Genomic DNA, 19,013 nt, shown 5'->3' with positions numbered 1-19,013 from the left:
TTTTTAGTTATGAAGGAGGGTAAAATTTATAATGGTTGCCAATTTGAGGAGTTCTTATAAAGATAATCCTCAGAAATTTCTGTACATCAACGAGGATTTTGGGGGATTCGTAACTAATCCTACCATTTTTTTTATATCATGAAAGGTTCCATCTCTATTACATTTAAAGAATTGTTTCAGAATATCAAAGGGTGCTGTTTAATGTCTTTTGTCGTAAAATCTTTACCTTCTCATTGTTATTTGTTAGAAATATGACAAAAGGGTTATAAGAAATTAGAGGGAAGTGATTGTTGTGTAGATTATATATTTTTACCTGTTAAACATCACCAGTACTACCGGCAATCTTTCATTACTTTTGTTTGATTGCAATTAGTTATGTTTTGTATGTACTCCTGTTTATTTTCAATATTACAGTGGGATGTAAATACTTATAAAGAAATCAACTCAGAAATCTATGTTTCTTGTATATAATTCATAGCATTTATAAGTTTGGAATTACCTTGTTTATCATTTTATTTGCAATGATCATGGACGCATTACCCCCCTTGAAATAGAGATGTGTTCATATTCATTTTCTGACATTTATACAATTGTATGTTAAATTATTGTTGTCTCGTTTGATGATTCCATTGTAAATTCAAACTTTGGTTTTATATGAAATGACAAATCTCAGCCACTTTTTTCATTGTGTTCTCATATGGTGAGCTGTGTATTTATATTCTACAAGGCAGGTTCCAAAGTTGCACAGAAGAGCTCATGAACTGAGCCTGTGAAATCATGATAATTCTGTTAGAATGTCCCGACTTTTGTTGAATTGGTCATGTTGAATGACTTCAGGACATTGTGCAACTCTGGACAGATTACATTTGAGTTATCAAATTATGACCAAAATTGTATGGTATGGAAATATACTGTTCTCTCTTTGTACATTAATTTATTTCTGAGGAGGTAATTTGACATTTTCTTAGAATCTGACTTTTCATAATTTTTCATACAGGTATATTGTAATTTTAATAATTATCTCTGATTCAAACATAATGTTAATATACAATGGCATTGATGCTCTGTTAATGTAATGCCCCCCCCCCCCCCCCCCCCCGTATTCTGACAATGTTTCTGATCATTATTTAAAAAACTTTTATTTTAAGAATTCTGATCACTTAAGCTTTTCTAATAATGTACAACAGTAAAGGAGAAAAGTAGTGATTATTATTCAGATCTCCCGATATTTTAGACTAAAAAATAGGGTTAATTTTGCTTTGAAATCTAAAAGAAACATTTCTGAATACAGTGTATAGTTAAACTGTTTTGAAAATGAAAAACATTTTATCAACGCCAGCTTGCAATAGGCAAACTTCAGATTATTTTCTAAAACTCAGAATGGTTTAGTGGTCTTTCAAGCGAAGGAATGTGCAATTTGTGCATTATTAGGTGGAAAGAGTTAATTATTATATTCATCTTTACATGCACAGTTGTATATTTCAACTTAAGCTTATGCACCTAAACAAGTCTCTGAATTCTTTTGGGCATTTTTTTATTTGTATGTAAAGTCATTCCAGTAGTGGTAGATATAAATCATTGTAAATGAAAGCATTTCTGGGCTTCTTCATTTAGTTTATTAGATCTTTGGAGATGCAAGGGAATGAGGTTGACTTAAATGCAGTTTCAGAGTATATTTTGATTTTAGGATAGATATATATATATTTTTTGCATGTCTTCCACTCCATCTCTTGCTCTTGGATTCCATGAAAATTTTTCTGAAAAAGTAATTTCCTTGAAGCATTGTGTTCTCTTTATATTCGTTCTGTATTTCATTGTTTTGATGAAAATAAGCTGAACTTGAATTTTCACACGTTTTATTGAAATCTAAACAAACATTGAATCTTCTTTAGAGTGCGTAAAGGTATGTCTGTCTCAGTTTGGTAACATCTTTTGATATCCTACAGATCTAATCCGTCGTCTTCAATTTGCTGGTATTTTCTCAATATCTGCCGTACTATGAAGCAGTGACTATTTACATAAAGGACAATATGTGATATATCGATGCAATTAATATATATGCTATTTGATATTGTGAGGTTTTACTTGCAAGGTGTGCGTCAAATCCTTGCGTCCATCCGCATCATGACATTTGCATTGCTGAAACAGAAAATATACTCAAATATGTGTGACCATTTAGTTTTAATGATGACAGATGTTGACATATAATCAGAAACGTAGCATTTTGGATATGTAAAACACAGCTTATAATAAAAGAAACAATTCAGGCATGCTGTGGTTGAACAATGTAGTTTTATACAACAGTAATATCCTAAAATGCTTACAAGTGAAATGTAATGGAAAATATGTGTGCTTGAGTCACATGTTTGCTGTGATGTATATTTCTGTGAGGCAGTGTGTGATGACATAATGTGAACACAGACTTAGGTGTAGATATTCATGCATGATATGATGTACTACGGTAATTCCTTCTGTGTATATGCCATGCAGAACATTCAATGATATTTGGATTCTAGAGACTTGCCCTTAATATTTTAATTAGCATGTGATTTTTAAAGTTATGATCACTTAAGTTTGTGGTTTAAGTAGAAATAAGAGAAAAGTTTTTACTTTAAGAATTTTCTTCAGAATTTATGAAGGCATCATGTCACACTTCTATTGAAGAACCACTGTTGAGGAGTTGGAATATATCGATGAAATTAATGCAAATCTATAACATTGAAGTAGCTATTTTTGTGGAACCTCTGTAATTTTTGTTTTGAGAACTTTGATCGATAGGTAAATGATATTTTGGATAAGCAAATCGTTTGAAAATGAATTCAGTCTGCTTGTGAGAATGCAGGTTTTTTGTCAATGTTTATGATGAATAAATGCTTATTGACATGCAATCTTTAAAGTGTACTCATAGTATTTCTGTGTACCTTATCCCCAAGTTTCATACAAAGCTGATATTATATATTGTGAATGTTAAGTTCATAATGACCTGAACTTAGAGAATCCCACAATTGCTTATGAATTATTTGATTTAAAATTTTACCTTTGTAATTTTTAAGTTTACTTTCAAACTTATATGATAGCATTAGAATATTACACAGATATAATGATCCTATCTTTGAAATGGAAGTGTGGACCAACATTTTGAAGATAAATGTAAAAAAAATATTTAACTCTTAAGTTCACTTTTTGTTGGATATGGACTGTATATATGTTTTGGAATAAGATTTCAAAGAGAGTGGAACTACTTCTTTATTTGCATAATTCATTATTATTATTTACTAAAAACAAAAATATGTTAAGTATTCAAGCTTTTATCATTTTTCCATTAATTCCTTGTTAATATGATATATTAAATGAAAACTATTCAGATATTTTTAGGGATATCGACTTCTCTCAATAATTCACATATCTATCTGATAAGAGAGAGAAAGGGGGAATGGATAAAATAGAGTAATGGATGGGAGCGGGTAGTGAGATGGAGAGAGAGAGGGCTGGAGAAGGTCAGAGGTGGAGAGAGAAAGGGAGGTAGAGGAGAAAGAGAAAAACGGTGATGAGAAGGGGCACACAAAAGTTATATTTTCTTGTGGAGGAAAGAGTAAAGAATGGGGGATAGAGAAGGAGATAGGTAGGTGGGGGTAGAGAAGTTGAAAGAGGTAGAGAGAAAAGGGGATGATGAGGGGAACTTAAAATTTATATTTTTTTTGGAGGAAATATAGTAATGAATGGGGGAGAGGAGGGATAGGGGGATGGAGAGAGAAAGGGGGATAGAGTAGGAGAGAGAGGGGGAGGTGGGGTAGAGAAGTTGAATAAGGTAGAGAGAAAAGGGGATGAGAAGGGGAACTTAAAATTTATATTTTCTTTTGAAGGAAATATAGTAATGAATGGGGGAGAGGGGGATAGAGGAGAGAGAGATAGGGGGATAGAGTAGGAGAGAGAGGGGGAGGTGGGGTAGAGAAGTTGAATAAGGTAGAGAGAAAAGGGGATGAGAAGGGGAACTTAAAATTTATATTTTCTTTTGGAGGAAATATAGTAATGAATGGGGGAGAGGAGGGATAGGGGGATGGAGAGAGAAAGGGGGATAGAGAGGGGGAGGTGGGGTAGAGAAGTTTCAAAGAGGTAGAGAGAAAAGGGGAAGAGGAGGGGAGCACAAAAAAACATATTTTCTTTTGGAGGAAATGTAGTAATGAAGGGGGAGAGGGGGATAGAGAGTGAGAGGGAGAGAGGGGGGTAGAGAAATTTAAAGAGGTTGAGAAAAAACGGGATGAGAAGGGGAACACAAAAGTTATATTTTCTTGTGGGGGAAAATAGAGTAATGAATGGGAGAGATGGGTGGAGAGAGATAAGGAAATGAGAGGGACACACAAAAGTAATGTTTTCTTTTCATCTCTTTATTTGGTCGGTACTTTACTCACATTTTCGTCCAATTATTTTTTTCTGTACGATCTTAATGTACCGTGTGCTTTCCACTCCATTAAATCTGCTTATTTTACAAAATGTGTTTGAAAAATCATCTAAATGCAAATTTTATTTAGTGTGGGGGCGTCAGTGCCATCATGATTATGAAGTATTGGTACATTTTAAGTTATTCTGCCTAGTAATATATTTTAAGATCAAATAATTCAGCTTACCTGAATACAGTGTTTTTCATTATTTATCCAATCATCCTTGAAACCCTCTCTCACTCCGTTTACAGTTCCTTTTGTTCTCCCCAAGTTCCGTTGTCTTTTCTTAGGATCTTCATATCTCCTTGATATTGTTTTCTTTATTCCTTTTTTTGTGGTTGCTTATATATTTCTCTTCTGTTACAGTTCTGTAGGCCTATCTTCTCCCATGTTTATCTCATCTCTGTCTTGATTTACGGACCACACTCATTTAATCACACTCTGCAATGTGAGTCAGGGGCGGACCCAGAATTTTCAAAAAATGGGGAGGCACTTTTCCCAGGAAAATTTGACAAGCAAAAAAAAAACAAACAAAAATAAAACAAAACAACATGAAAGTGTCCTCACTTGTGTATGCCAGTATGGACGACAGATTCCACTAAAAAGTAATTGCTGTGACTCTCAAAGGGGGGGGGGCACTTTTGTATAAACAACATATTTACATTAAAAATTATGACTAAGACTCTCAAAAAGGGGGCACGGACTGGATGTGCCCCCCTGCCCCCGGATCCGCCAATGGTGCTCATCTCAACTTTCAATCACCTGTGATACATAATTTCCAGGGATAATTTTTTTTTTATTATTCTCCTTATTCATGTTTTCATACGCCTTACTTGACTTTCTTTCTACAACGTCTGGCATTACTCTTCCCTTTCTCTTCTCCCTACCCCCCCCCCCCCCTCTCACTCTCTTCCGCTGTCCATCACTCATTTATTATTTACCCTTTCCCCTCTTCCACTTCTCTCGTTCTTTATTTTATTATTTTTTTATTCGCTCCGGGATTCGCTCATATTCATCAACCCATCTTTATTTCAAAACAGATACCAAACTCAAAACTAAACCCGAACATCCTACATAGAACAATCATGTGACAAATTACATTCCCTTCCAAAAGAATACAATGTTACAGAAAGCCTGACCCGACTTTTGCCCTTGCATTCTCAAAACTCTATCCGGTGCAGTTCCGCCTCTGGAACAAAAATTGAGTAGACCCAGCCTTCCATTCGATAATAACCTTTATTTTTCTCTTTCCCTCTTGTTTCGTTTGCTCTCTATTGTCCCGGTCTATTGTGCAATGATACGGTTCGGTGCTTAGACACAATCCACTAGAGCCGAAGCTTTTGAATTGGAAACCAGTCTACTCTACCAAAACGCTCCTTGCCCCCTTGAGAGGTGTGTTGACTCAAGAAAGAGTAATTCAACCCCAATTGTTGGGCGGTGGCATCGAAGTCTATTGTCATTTCTTGAAGCGGGGGACTGTTACAGTGCATGTTTTCAAAATCGTTCAGAGAACCTGTGTTTAATACTGCGTACACGGGTGTCCCTCATTGAGTTGAACGATGTAGGACAGAATCGGGTGAAAGTGTTTCTCGCTTGTAACAGGTGTCGTTATCTACGTTAGATAGCTGTTGATTACTGGTAGTAGAAAACTTAATACCAACGCACATCCAATCATCTGCTGTCCAGATAATCACTGTTCAAAATGGTGTCGCCGGAGCGTGTACCAAATAATGTCATCAACCCGTGTGTGAAGTATACACTATATGTTCTCAGCTTTCTCTTTTGGGTAAGAAGTTAGACTTTTAGTTTTACACATACTGTTTGAGAATGGTACATGTAGATCTGAGAGACAATTACAGAGAAAGTGGAGGAAAATAGTACATGAATGTGCTATGTCGAATGACAACAATAATGTTGTATTACTATTGAATTGAGCGTGTTCATATACATGTGACCAGTGTTTACATCATCATCTACTTCACTTTCTATCCTAGCCTTACAATTTGGAGGTATATTCTATGCAGTAAATCTTCTACATTTCGTATAACACAAATAAAGAAAACTTTACAGTATGTTCTTTCTATATAGGCCTAGTGTTCTCAAGTTATCACATAGGCTTAATGATTGTATCATATTTCAATAAGATGCTATCTAGAAGATTTGTTAAAATCATTTATATGACATTTACCCCTTGTCCAATTTCAAAAATGTTAACTGATTTAAAATGTTTCCCAAAATATAGTTAAAAAGTAATAATTTTCTGATGTTTTTAATATATTGTTATGTAGGGGAGCAGTGCAACAGTTTAATAACATATACTTTCGTTTTAATACATGCATTGCTAAATGATTATGAAAACATTTTCTTAACCATATTGAAACCCACTCACAACATGCAAGGTTAGTAATACTAACCATACATTATGATTTTTTCATAATGTTAATATCTGACATAGTTATGATATATACTTTTGTTCTAGCATGGTAAGATATGAGTTGGAAATATGACTGTTAATTTTCAATTTGTTTATTTGGTTGTGATTAAGATCTCCATGCTTCAAGTAATGAGAAATATGTAGGCCTATTATAGGACTTATTCTCGTCTGGAAACTCTAAATGCACTTGGTAATATATGCTACATGTATTCTGCTTATAGTGTTGGTTGATTGAATTGTGCACCAATGTACATGCATATTTCATTTCTAATCTAACACATGCACTTTCCCATAAAGGCAATTCAGTAACATAGCACTGTTAATTAGCATTTTGCTCTGTTGTAAAGAAGCGAAGCATTAAATTAGAAATGAGTCTTTTGAATGTCAAATCACTAATGTTCTGAGTGACATTGGACTAATGAATCCATTAATTTGGTCACGATAATTCATTTATATTGATAGTAACATAGCCCAGGGGGGGGCACTCGACCAAAAACGTGGTAGGGATGTGCCACGGGCAAGAAAAAAATGGGGTCCTTGGAGCGGCTAATTGTAAAAAGGAGGGTCCTCGGAACGACCTTAAGAACTACATATGTTTGTGAAAACGGGGGTCGGTCCTTGGAACGGGTCGCCTGCATGTGAGTGCGTATGCATCCCAATGAAACGGGCATCCGTGCATGCAGCTAGCCCGGTGGCACGGGTGCCGGGTGTGCTAGCGCAGAGGCGATACCGATAGTCGGACAGCGCTCTGCAGCCGCTTTTCACCAAAATTCTGGCTCATTGTAGCAGATCAATACGACCAGAACGACGTAACGGAAAATTTGCGAAGCTTTGGAGCAGATTTCTTTCTTCCTTTTTCACGATAAGAAGAAAGTGATATGCTTTGGAGTGGATTTCTTTGTTCTTTTTCTCAATAAGACAAAAATGCTGTGCCTTGCAACAGAAGTTGAGTGTAAAACTAGGGGTCCCCTCCACGGCACATACCCACTATGCATTATATACTGAGTGCCCCCCCCCCCCCCGGGAACATAGCTACTGTGACAGATCAAATCTGTAAAATAACTAAGGCCTTATCCTACTGAAAATAATAAAATGAAAACATTAAAGTGATAAGATAAGATAATTGGTGCATATATTATTTTTTTCAATTAGAGCACTGTTCAAACCAATCAACAACAGATATAATTATCAGGAAAGTTTTTCTTTGAAAAAGTATAAAAGATGGAGTGCAGATTTCTGAAAAAGTTGAAAAGGAGAAGTAATTTATCGATGAATGGTATGGAAGACATGAATTTTTTTTTAAAAGGAGAAGAATAAAGATAGAAAAGAGAAGAAATATAATTAAAAAAGAGGATCAGATAGAAAAGATATAGAACTTTTTAGAAGGAAAGAGATATATGCTCAGAAAAAAAGTAGAAACAGAGATAGACAATTAAATGAAAGAATGGAAAAGAAGGACAGGCTACTGCAGGAGTCAAAGAAAAAGGAGAGAAGATGAAGAAGAATGATCTATCACATCTAATCAAGCACCATGCAATTCTTCGATTGTTCAATCTGGGTATGTTTTTCTTAATATTGTGGAGAAATTAGCAAATGCAAGAAAAATAAATTATCATGAATTTATTCCTCATTCTACTTTTTTTTGTCCTGATCAGCTGGTATGTTGGTGTGTAACTGGTATAGGAATCTGGGCGCTGGTGGAAAGAGGAGATAATGTGAAGGTCACATCATATCTCGACTTCTTCACCGATCCAGCCATCGTCATGATCGTTGTTGGAGGTCTGGGTATCATTCTTAACTTTGCTGGGTTTGTTGGTGCCCTCAGAGAGAACTGCTGTCTTCTTACTTTTGTAAGTATCATAAAAGGCTGATGATGGTTGTGGTGGGGGCCTTGGTTATGCAGGATGTGATGATGATGATGGTGATGTTGATGGTGATGATGATGATGATGATGATGGTGATAATGATGATGATGATGGTGGTGGTGGTGATGGTGATGATGATGAAGATGATAATGATGATGATGATGGTGGTGGTGGTGGTGGTGATGATGATGATGCTGCTGCTGCTGCTGATGATGGTGATGATGCTGCTGCTGATGATGGTGATAATGATGAATAGTTATATTTATGTCATTATAAAATAATTAGAAAGCTGCATATTTTATGGGAGAAATATTGATTTCACCTCACATAAAATACACATAGTCGTACAACAAGGATCTTACATGTACATATTTAGTCCTTAGCTTGGCATTTATACTTTCTTAGCAATCAGGTCAGACTAATAGCCACCACCAATTACCACTGTATATTTTTTTTCCAATAGTTTCATTTATATGTTTACCAATGAAGTGATGGTGGATTTGTGTTATTTTTTTTTCTTAGTTTCTATGTACATTTATATTTGTGATTTGTATTATTCTGTCTGAAATTACTTAACTTTCCAAAATGATGTACGATACATATATTGATCATCTTGTTTGAATTATAAGCCAAAAAAAATGAGTAAGCATATAGTTTTGGCACAAAGTGTTTAAGTACTTGTAGAATTAACAATATATACAATCTTCCAAAGAAGTTGGATATTTGCCAAAGTTTTAGCATTTTCTACCACAATTTGCAAAAAAAACACAACAACAATTAACCTCTTCTAATTCAAATTTCTCTTAAGTCTAACAGATTACTGTCCCCAAAATCATGCTTGGGCAAAATTACCCTATATGTACATATGATAACCCTCCCATAGCATATCATGAAACCAGACTGACCATATACATTCATACCATTGTACAACCTTGAATGGTGTTTCATTTCAATCTTTCAACACAGTAGGAGATGACAAAGACATTTAATATCCATTTGTCAGATGTGTGAAAACAAAATAAAGATGCTGAATTCCTTGTGCTATCACACGGACACCCTCTCCTATTTTTCTGTGAATAGCTCTTCAAAAGGCTAGGGCTGCTTGGCTAGATACATGTATTGCAATTAAATTGCCCCATTGATCTGTCCATTTGTATTGGATTGGGAATTATATGCATGGATGTTTTTTCATATACTCTGTCAGATGATTGAAAACCACTGAGTGAGGAAGACAAGTCCCTCGTGATGTGAATAGAAGAATTTTAGGTCATACTTTTTAATCATATTTATTCATGCAAAAGGCAGATGTCCGTTTTGCTTGATATGGAATACATGTTCATCTATCTTTATACATTTTTTGTTTCTCTTTGAAGTATGAAACAATAAAATACAAAGTAACAAGTGTAAATATCATATTACAAAAAAAAAGAAAATAGGTACGACAATAGGGGAAAATTTGATGTAGTAGACCTACAATGCGCAGCAAAATTGAATGAATTGGTGTAGGAAGATGAAATCCCAGAAGTTAAAAGCAAAGCACCAAACTGACCATGTGCACCCACTGTCTGATCTTTATTCATCCTTGTTTTTGTCTTCATATTTTGTTTCTTTCTTCTCCTTTTTTTTGCAGTTTTATCTTTCAATGATCCTCATCTTCATCTTAGAAGTCACAGCTGGTATTCTGGCTTTTGCTTTCAGTGGACAGGTAGGTTCAAAGTTGAGTTAGGCTTATTTAAATGAAGCAATCAATCAAAATAAACATTCTAGCAATCATCATGCAAACAAAATTTATCAGTCATTTTACATCAGGTTTCACAAGCTTTCCAGTGTTGGGGACAATTTATACTTCAATTTGATTACTTAAACTTGATATTGGACCAAAATATTTTCTCTGCAGTTAAGAAAAGGTTGAGACCTCATTTAAAGGAAAGGTTACATTAATATGATTACATTTTTTCGTTGGCCCAAACAAATATATTAAAAAAATATTGTATAAAATGAAATTTAGATGTCAATATTGGTGTGGGTTTTTTATTAAGTTAAGGAAGTGCCGAGTGTACACTGCACTTCCAGACAAAATGATGTGTTTTTTTTATACCCAAGTATAATCAATATCACACCTGCTCCTGTAATATAATTGATAATATTTAATATACAATTTATCTTACACACAAATAATTCTACTTTTAGTTTGGTTAATGACTCTGAATATTATTTACGTATAGCGCCACCTTTCATGATCTGATTTCGATTCTGTAGTGTGGATAAGTGGACAGAGTTATTACTGGTATTTAATTATTGTCATTTCTCTTTATTCAATTGGTAAATTAGTCTCAAACTATGTAGATTTATAATGCAAGTTAACAAATAATACTACAACAAGAGTTTTAAGAGTAGGTAAATAGTTAAGAAAAATATACTCAAGTAAGATTGTCTCTCATTAATAGTACTTTTTTCATTTGCCCTTAAAAAGTTCTCTATTTTGATCACAGCAGGATTTTTTGATAGCATGGGTGATAATCACACCCCTGCTACCATATTGGTAGAAATGAAAGGAATAAATATGATACAATTTGTATTAATGGATGACCTGGGGCCCGTTGCAGAAAGAGTTGCGTTTAAACGCAAGCCAAAAAATCAATCACAAGTTCTAAATGCGCGCTGTTGATTGGTTGAAAATCAAGTTGCGCGTGATTTTTAGAGTTGCGATTGATTGCAACTCTTTCTGCAACGGGCCCCTGGTCATGTAAATGTATTGTGAATCAAAACTTTCTCCTCGCGTAGAATGACTTTCAGCCAATGTGAGATGGCGCTATATATGTTTAAACTGTTTTATGAGAATTTAATATTGAAATAGCACAGTCTACATTTATTATAAAATGCATCTCTCCCCTTATATATATATATTATATATGTTTCTTTCATTTTCTCTCTCTTCCTCTTTCTCTCCAATCTCTTGCCCTATAAATCATCCACCCACACCTACCTGTAGTTTTTCACAGCAGTAGACGAGGTGGTAGAGCAAGCAATAATGAATTACAGAGAAGATGGAGATACTACCAATTTCATTGATTACGCACAAAGAACGGTAGGTACCTGCATCCCTTTCTACACTGATTTATAGATTTACGTCATATATAGTATCGTATTCTAGCATTATCGTCAGCTATTGAGCTATTATATTTCTCAAAGGGTGTAAGGTTTAACTTTGAATTTGTACCTTGCACTAATTCATTAAGTGAATTTTTCATATGTTATTTTGCATCACATCGCTTCCTGCTAGAGATGTTTCCAAAATGAAATTAGAATTTTGCCTCACCTAATTATGTGCAGTATATATTGTTGTATCACATGGATATATTTCTTTATGAAGGTCAATAATCAGAAATAATTAATGTACATTTAGATCTTTTCCACTATATTTTTGCTTTTAATTATATCAGCTCTAACTTTGTTGGCATTCATCTTTTACATACATGTATTAATATTTAATATATGACTGAAAAATGGAGTGATAAGTGTAGTGGGGTTAAAACTAGTTATATTCTAGGTCGATGTCAACATGTGAACATTTCTTCCCCGTATCCTTTCCTATGAATGGTTTCTTTCATTTTTACCTGTTATTTTGTTGAATATTAAATGCATCGTGTTTGGCAAGTTGTTAAAGTGTAGGCATTCACCTCTGTTTGTATTCATAGTATCTGAAATATTACTACAAGTTATGACACTTTGATGTTTATACCTTGATTGGAACATAATATATTATGTCAATAATCAAAGACAAAGAAACCATTCCCGAGTCTACTTTTAATTTTATCTTTTTTCTTCAAACTTTCTTTTAGCTGGAGTGCTGTGGTGGAGATGGGGGCTACAGGGATTGGACACTTAATAGATACTTCAATTGTTCGGACTCTAACCCAAGTATAGAGCGATGTGGTGTTCCATACTCCTGCTGCCGGCCTGAGTCTCCAGATGCTATTATCAACACTCAATGTGGCTTCAATGTTCAACGACAAACAGTATGTATCAAAATGATCCTATGACCTCCCACCCCCCCCAAAAAAAAAATGAATCTAAAAAGATGAATAAAAAGTAATAAAATAAAATCCCTTTTTTAATTAGATTTTTGACAATGGTTGGAAATCAATGTTGTCTGAAAGCATTCTTGTAACTCCCGTAGGAAACACTTTCTAGGCAAAACGTTGCCACTGTAAAACTCTATAATAAAGCTTTATTCCCAGCTGGCCTAATAAAAAAAAGGTACAATGTTTCAAAAGCCCATCAACAAATTATTCCCATTAAATAAATGATAAAATCTTTAAACCCAACACTAAGCCTAAAGCTTTCCCTCACATTATTCTGAGTCAAAACCCTTTATGTTTTACAACAACAACCCCTAAAAAAAGGAATATCGCTGTTCTGAGAAAAATGACTTAAAAGTTTAGAGATTTGAACTTTTTTATGAGACAAGAATAATGCATTTTTAGCAATGGGAAAAGAAGAAGCACAATGAACACTAATAACTGAAGAATTTTGTGCTTATATTTGGGGTTTTAATAATGAAATAAATGAGATTTTTGTGTAGATAGACTGTTTAACCACAGCACATGTATACACTCATACTACACATCATAAGATGGTAAAATGATATTCTAGATAGACCATTTTACCATCTTACCCCCAAATAAGCACAAAATTCTTCAGTTATTAGTGTTTATTATGCTTCTTCTTGTCCCATTGCTAAAATGCATTATACCTGTCGCATAAAAAAGCTCTAAACATTAAAGTCATTTTTCTCAGAACAGCGATTTTCGAGATGGACTGTTTTAACATCTGACGGCAGTGTGACATGGCGGTAAACTGGTCTAACTCAAAGATAGACCATTTTACCATCTGACAGCGATGATTAAAAAATCTCTATTAAGAAGGTTAAAAAGTTTATGTAAAAGATACATGTAGCTCGTTTTACCTCTATATAATCAAGAACAAAAACAATTTGAATGAAACAAAAGTTAATCCAAAGAAAACTGTTATTAAGTGTTGAATTTGCCCATTTTCATTTTATCTTACACAATTTGATACATTTACATGTAGTTGACCCATGTAATAATAATAGAAATAATAGTTACATTTATATAGCACTTAATATACAGTATGTTTCTATCAAAGTGCTTTACATTGCAATTATTGTTACCCCGGTCATATTATTATGAATACAGTATAATGAATATTATTTTATTTCTATCTCTACAGTCAGCTGAAATAGTTGATGATATATACATCATTGGGTGTGTAGACGGCTTCCTACTGTTTGTCAATGAGAAGAGCTTGATCGTTGGTCTGACTATCTTTGGAATTGCCCTTCTTCAGGTTAGTCAGCCCAATGAAAAGAGAGAGTTTGACTATCCAAATTTGTCAAGATTCTACTACCCAAAGATAGTCAAGTATTGACCCTCCTCTTATGAGAAAATTAATATTTTTAGAATCTTTTTAATTCATCAATAGTTTCAGAAACTATGCGGAGATGCCTAAAGACTATGATGATAATAAATCAGAAAGTTTGACTATTCAATAGCAGTCAAGTATTGACTCTCCTCTTATGACGAAGTGTGATTAATCAATCTTAGTGGAATACTGACTATCTTTGGAGATGCAACTTTTATTCCAGTGGAAGATATTAATTTTCCATGTCATCACTAAAATCTAGATTGATTAGTAGTTTGGATACGCTGAATTAATTACTGCTTGGAGAAAGCTGTCACTGTATCAGGGATGTTCCAGTAACTATATGTACTGTGTATTATTGTATCATACCAAGTGAGAATTTCATGAAAACGCCTGGGATACCTAAAAGCTGTTACTGAAATCCATACATCTAATTAACTGAAATAAAATTATCAGAGAAATCACTATCAAGATGTTTCATGAACCTTTTTGGAACATTACTATTATTATCTTTGGACTCTGGTCTAAGTTGTTAAATGATAAAAATGTGTAATAATTAGATAGGTTTTGATATAAGACACCTTGATACCTTATAGGTTAATCATTTTTTTCTGAATTTCAGCTTCTAGTGATGTTACTAGCCTTCATCCTAAGCAGGCAGATAGAGAAAGAATATGAGTTCTACCAAGAGTTCAAAAGCAGGAGCACCAATGGACTTACTGGAATAAGGACAGTGTCTGGTGGGAACCAGTTTTAGGCAGCTGTAACCAGTTCAAACTGCCTTTTAGACTTTAGGGGAGCTTTTCATGATGCATTTTTCAGGGTTTGTCTTTCAAATTGGCTCTTGGCCAGTCAGAGGCAAGAATTTCAAATGATTGTGAAATTGTTGTCAGTGGTAATCACAGAAAAATGTATTATGAAACCCTCCCCTGCAACTTCATATAAAAATTTAAAGATTATCTTATTAAAATATTTTTTAAGGAGAGAACAAAAGTGTGCTCAGGGACCAGTAACAACAAGATATGCAATCAATTGAAAATTTCAAACATCACTTCCAATTGGCCTCGATTGAACAATATGTTGATATCTTGATTGCCTATTTACAACTGATTATGTACTTTTGTGTTACCATACCATATTTGTAATAAGCTTTGTAATCAATTGAAAATTTCGAACATCACTTCCAATTGGCCACAAGTGAACAATATGTTGTAATCTTGATTGCCTATTTACAATTGATTATGTACCTTTGTGTTACCATACCATGGTATATACTATGAATATATATATTTGTAATTAGCTTGTAATTTTTCAAGAAGCTGAGGTGAAGATGATGAAGAATTTTGACTTAAGAGGATAATGAAAACATGGCTTCAAATTCCAATGTGGCAATATCCTTATGCAAGACATTTGAATTTGCAAGACCTAGAGAAGATGTAGTGTGGGGACACAAGGGTCCTGTTGCAATAAAAGTTACTGTTATGGTAACTCTGCCATTCAATGGTAACTACCATGGTAACAATGCTCAACAGCCAATCAAATTCAAGCATTCCATGAAAGATACCATTGGATGAAAAAGTTACCATAATAGTAACTTTTATGCAACAGGGCCCTGGAAGGGTTTATTCTGTAAATATAACAAAATTATTGCTGCAATTGCTGAAGCTAGGTGGCCAAGAGAATCTGAAAGATCCTAGGAGTACTTTGAAAATTAATGGATGGAAAAGAATTGAAATATGAATTCTTTATAAAGATTTCAAAAGAGATCACATAGAATAGCTTGTGACAAATAAAAGAAAAAAATCAAGTCAAGCTGTTTTGTTGTTAATTGAAGATATCATTATTTATTTGATATTTGTATAGATTAAAAAATGGATAATATCTTTGAAGTTTGATTATTATTATTAGTACCCCAGAAGACAAAGACTTCGGTTAGAACATGTACACTCCTTTCCATTTCCCCCAAACATTCTGCATTTATATATTCAAGGGAAACATTTTAATTTGACAATATCAAGCTCTTGTTTTCAGATATTTATTTTTAAACCTAATCCAATTTTGAGAATGCATTTTGTTCACATTGACAGGGTGCTAGGTCTGCATTTAGAATGATAGCGAGTTTATGATTTTCCATCTGTTGTGCCTTTGTTCGAAGTTTTACTTCTTTTGAAATCTTTCCTTAATATTTACCAAGCACAAATTATATTATATAAATAGATGCACTATTGTCTATACACTTGCTAATGGGTAAATTTATTCAAGATATTTACTTTGGAATGATCAGCATATACCAATTATAAAAACTGTATGCACAATTACATTGCAGTTCTAAGAAAGACATCAACTTATTTTCACCTACCATTTTAGTTTTCCTGTGTTTGAGTTATGTTGTAAGAATATATTCACAATGATGTAGAATTATTCAAATTATCTATCTGACATTTTGGCTGTAGCTATATTTAGTCAGGTGATATGTCTAAGAGATTGTTATGTCTAAAAAATTCTTTGGAGTTTCAATTTCATCTAAGAGACTTTTTATGGTCACACTCATCAAATATTTACCCGTTTTTGTAAACTATTGTCTGCGTCACTGCAAGCTTCACCAGCCATTTACTGTTATTCTTTATACCAATACATTAATAAAACATTCTACTCAGTAGCTGAGAAAGCTCACAGAATGTGTTTTTTTTCTTGTGGTTAAGCTTCCTTGAATGTAAATGGTGGCTCAAACTTAAACAGGAAACAGATTTCTCATTCCTACATATTAGAAAAATAAGAAAAGTAATTATACTTATAAAGTGTCTTATGAAAATTATATGCAAAACTGAATCCAAATTTTCTCTGACTGTATTATTTAGATGTTGTAATATATTTCCTATCAGCCATAGTTCATTATATAAAAATGAACACTTTTGTTGAGAGCTTTCAATGAAATCTTCCCATTCTTGTATTTCTTAATAATAATGTGCTTTGTACAGGATTTGTACAAGACTGAAAGTAATCTAATAATATATATATATACATCATACTATATAGTATCTGTGGCAGTTATATGTTTAAGTGTCTTTTGATTGGTTTCATTCAATTTGATTAATGATGATTCTGAGAATGTTAATGAACAGCATAACACTGCTGGTTTCATCCACACGGAAGGGAAAAAGTTATTTGGCATTTGCATTTACAAATCAGCAGCCATCAAAGCGTTTAAAGGGGAATTTCACCCTGACATAAAGTGTATTGTAAAAAAATAGCAGAAAAAATAACAAATACTGTTGAAGATTTCAAGAAAATCCACCAAAGATTTAAAAAGTAATTAGGATTTATATTTTTGATTTGTGACGTCACATTTGAGCAGCTTCACATGTATCATGAATTAAAAGAAATGTATGAAATGCCATTTAATTGAAAATAGGGTTCTATTGTACCTGCAGTATATCAACAAACAAAATATTTCACACCCTCTCCTGAAAGAAGATTTTTTTTCATGAACCATTGTGCATTTTATATTACATAACATATGGGACAGCTGCTCATTTATGACATCACAATTCAAAACCTTAACAATATAATATAATTTTTAATGGATTTTCCTCAAACCTTCACCAACAGTTTTCATTATTATTTTTTTGCTATTTTCACAATAAACTTTTCATCAGGGTGAACTTCCCCTTTAACACTATGAAACCTAGGGCTGTTGGAGTATATTGATGGATGTCATGCATGGCAAACCATACAATTATTTTTTAAACAGAAAAACTTTGTACATAACAAACACACAGCATAAAATTTGTTCATGGCGAATACAACTGGAGAGGCATTCTTTTGTTTATGCAGAGTGTTGAACAGGGTCCACAGAAGCAAGCCAATGCTGGTGACTATGACACCGTTCTCACTACCTTCCTAAAACTAGTTTAACGTGAAATGAACGATCGACGTGATCTTCCAAACCGGTTCAGAAAACCACCTCACAATGTAGTTTTCAAGATTGCTCTGCCGTGTTAAACTGGCTTTAGCGTGAGGACACAACCGTTCTTTGGGAAGCGATCTTCGCACATTTTGAGCACGCTTCTCCACATGATAGGTGTAGAATGCCTACGCTGCTGTTTTGAATTTCGCGCGAAACATGTCATCCCACTGAGAGCGTTTCCATAGCATCAAGATCGCTTTACATGAAGTGATTTTGAAAACCACTTTCGTGCAATCAAATGGGAACGCTAGCAAATCGATCTTCCAAACTGGTTTCCTGAACTGGTTTCCAGTAAACTAGTTTTAGAAAGCGTAATGAGAATGGTGTCTATGGTCCCTTGTATTTTTATTAATTTTTTATTATATACTTGCATATCTTTATCCAATCTCTCTTTCTCATCTTCTCTACTTTGGAGCTCATTTTATTCACTTCTCTATCTTTCACTTTCCCTTTTATTTCCTTCCAAATCTACCCCCTTCTCCTGACTCTTTTCTTGTACCCCCCTTTTTTTTCAAGCTTCCTGCTCCAAACCTGTGTTCTTTTCTTTTATCTATAGCTATTTTTTTCTTATTCAGGCTACCTTACCTGCAGGCCTCTAGGCCTTTTTAGGTGTGCCTTACAAGCCTTTATTTTCAGAACATGTCCTTTTATTTCTTCCTTTTACTGTAATGATTAGTTGACATGTACTGTATTTTACCACAATGCATTATATAACATTTATATAATCTGCGTTGAGCTACTCTTCATTGTTACATTTTTCTCTTTGAACTGTCTATACTGTATTTATGTTGTTTTAAAGAGCCTTTTTAATCGGCTTGTGAAATAAAGATGAATTAAATTGAATCAGTGGGAAACAACTAAGG

At 33.9% G+C, this 19,013-nt stretch overlaps 1 protein-coding gene across 1 annotated transcript; it reads left to right on the top strand.

Moving 5' to 3' along the window:
* The first annotated feature begins 5,733 nt into the window (after window positions 1-5,733).
* On the top strand, window positions 5,734-17,211 carry LOC121424944 (tetraspanin-33-like). The gene is made up of 7 exons (XM_041620842.1): window positions 5,734-6,225; window positions 8,529-8,723; window positions 10,369-10,443; window positions 11,731-11,826; window positions 12,581-12,757; window positions 13,992-14,108; window positions 14,806-17,211. The coding sequence occupies exons 1-7, from the start codon at window positions 6,142-6,144 to the stop codon at window positions 14,938-14,940; spliced, it is 879 nt and encodes a 292-aa protein (XP_041476776.1). The 5' UTR covers window positions 5,734-6,141; the 3' UTR covers window positions 14,941-17,211.
* Window positions 17,212-19,013: the final 1,802 nt, after the last annotated feature.

The sequence above is a fragment of the Lytechinus variegatus genome, chromosome 12 (assembly GCF_018143015.1).
Source record: "Lytechinus variegatus isolate NC3 chromosome 12, Lvar_3.0, whole genome shotgun sequence".
NCBI lineage: Eukaryota > Metazoa > Echinodermata > Echinoidea > Temnopleuroida > Toxopneustidae > Lytechinus > Lytechinus variegatus.
Note: the sequence above shows the minus strand (reverse complement) of the source record. Positions and strands in the feature narration are given on the sequence as shown.

Bases quoted from the DNA above. Each gene is read 5' to 3' on its own strand.
- LOC121424944 (XM_041620842.1), top strand. From the start codon at position 6,142: ATGGTGTCGCCGGAGCGTGTACCAAATAATGTCATCAACCCGTGTGTG. The intron at 6,226-8,528 runs GTAAGAAGTTAG...TGTCCTGATCAG, and splicing joins TTCTCAGCTTTCTCTTTTGG to CTGGTATGTTGGTGTGTAAC. The intron at 11,827-12,580 runs GTAGGTACCTGC...ACTTTCTTTTAG, and splicing joins TTGATTACGCACAAAGAACG to CTGGAGTGCTGTGGTGGAGA.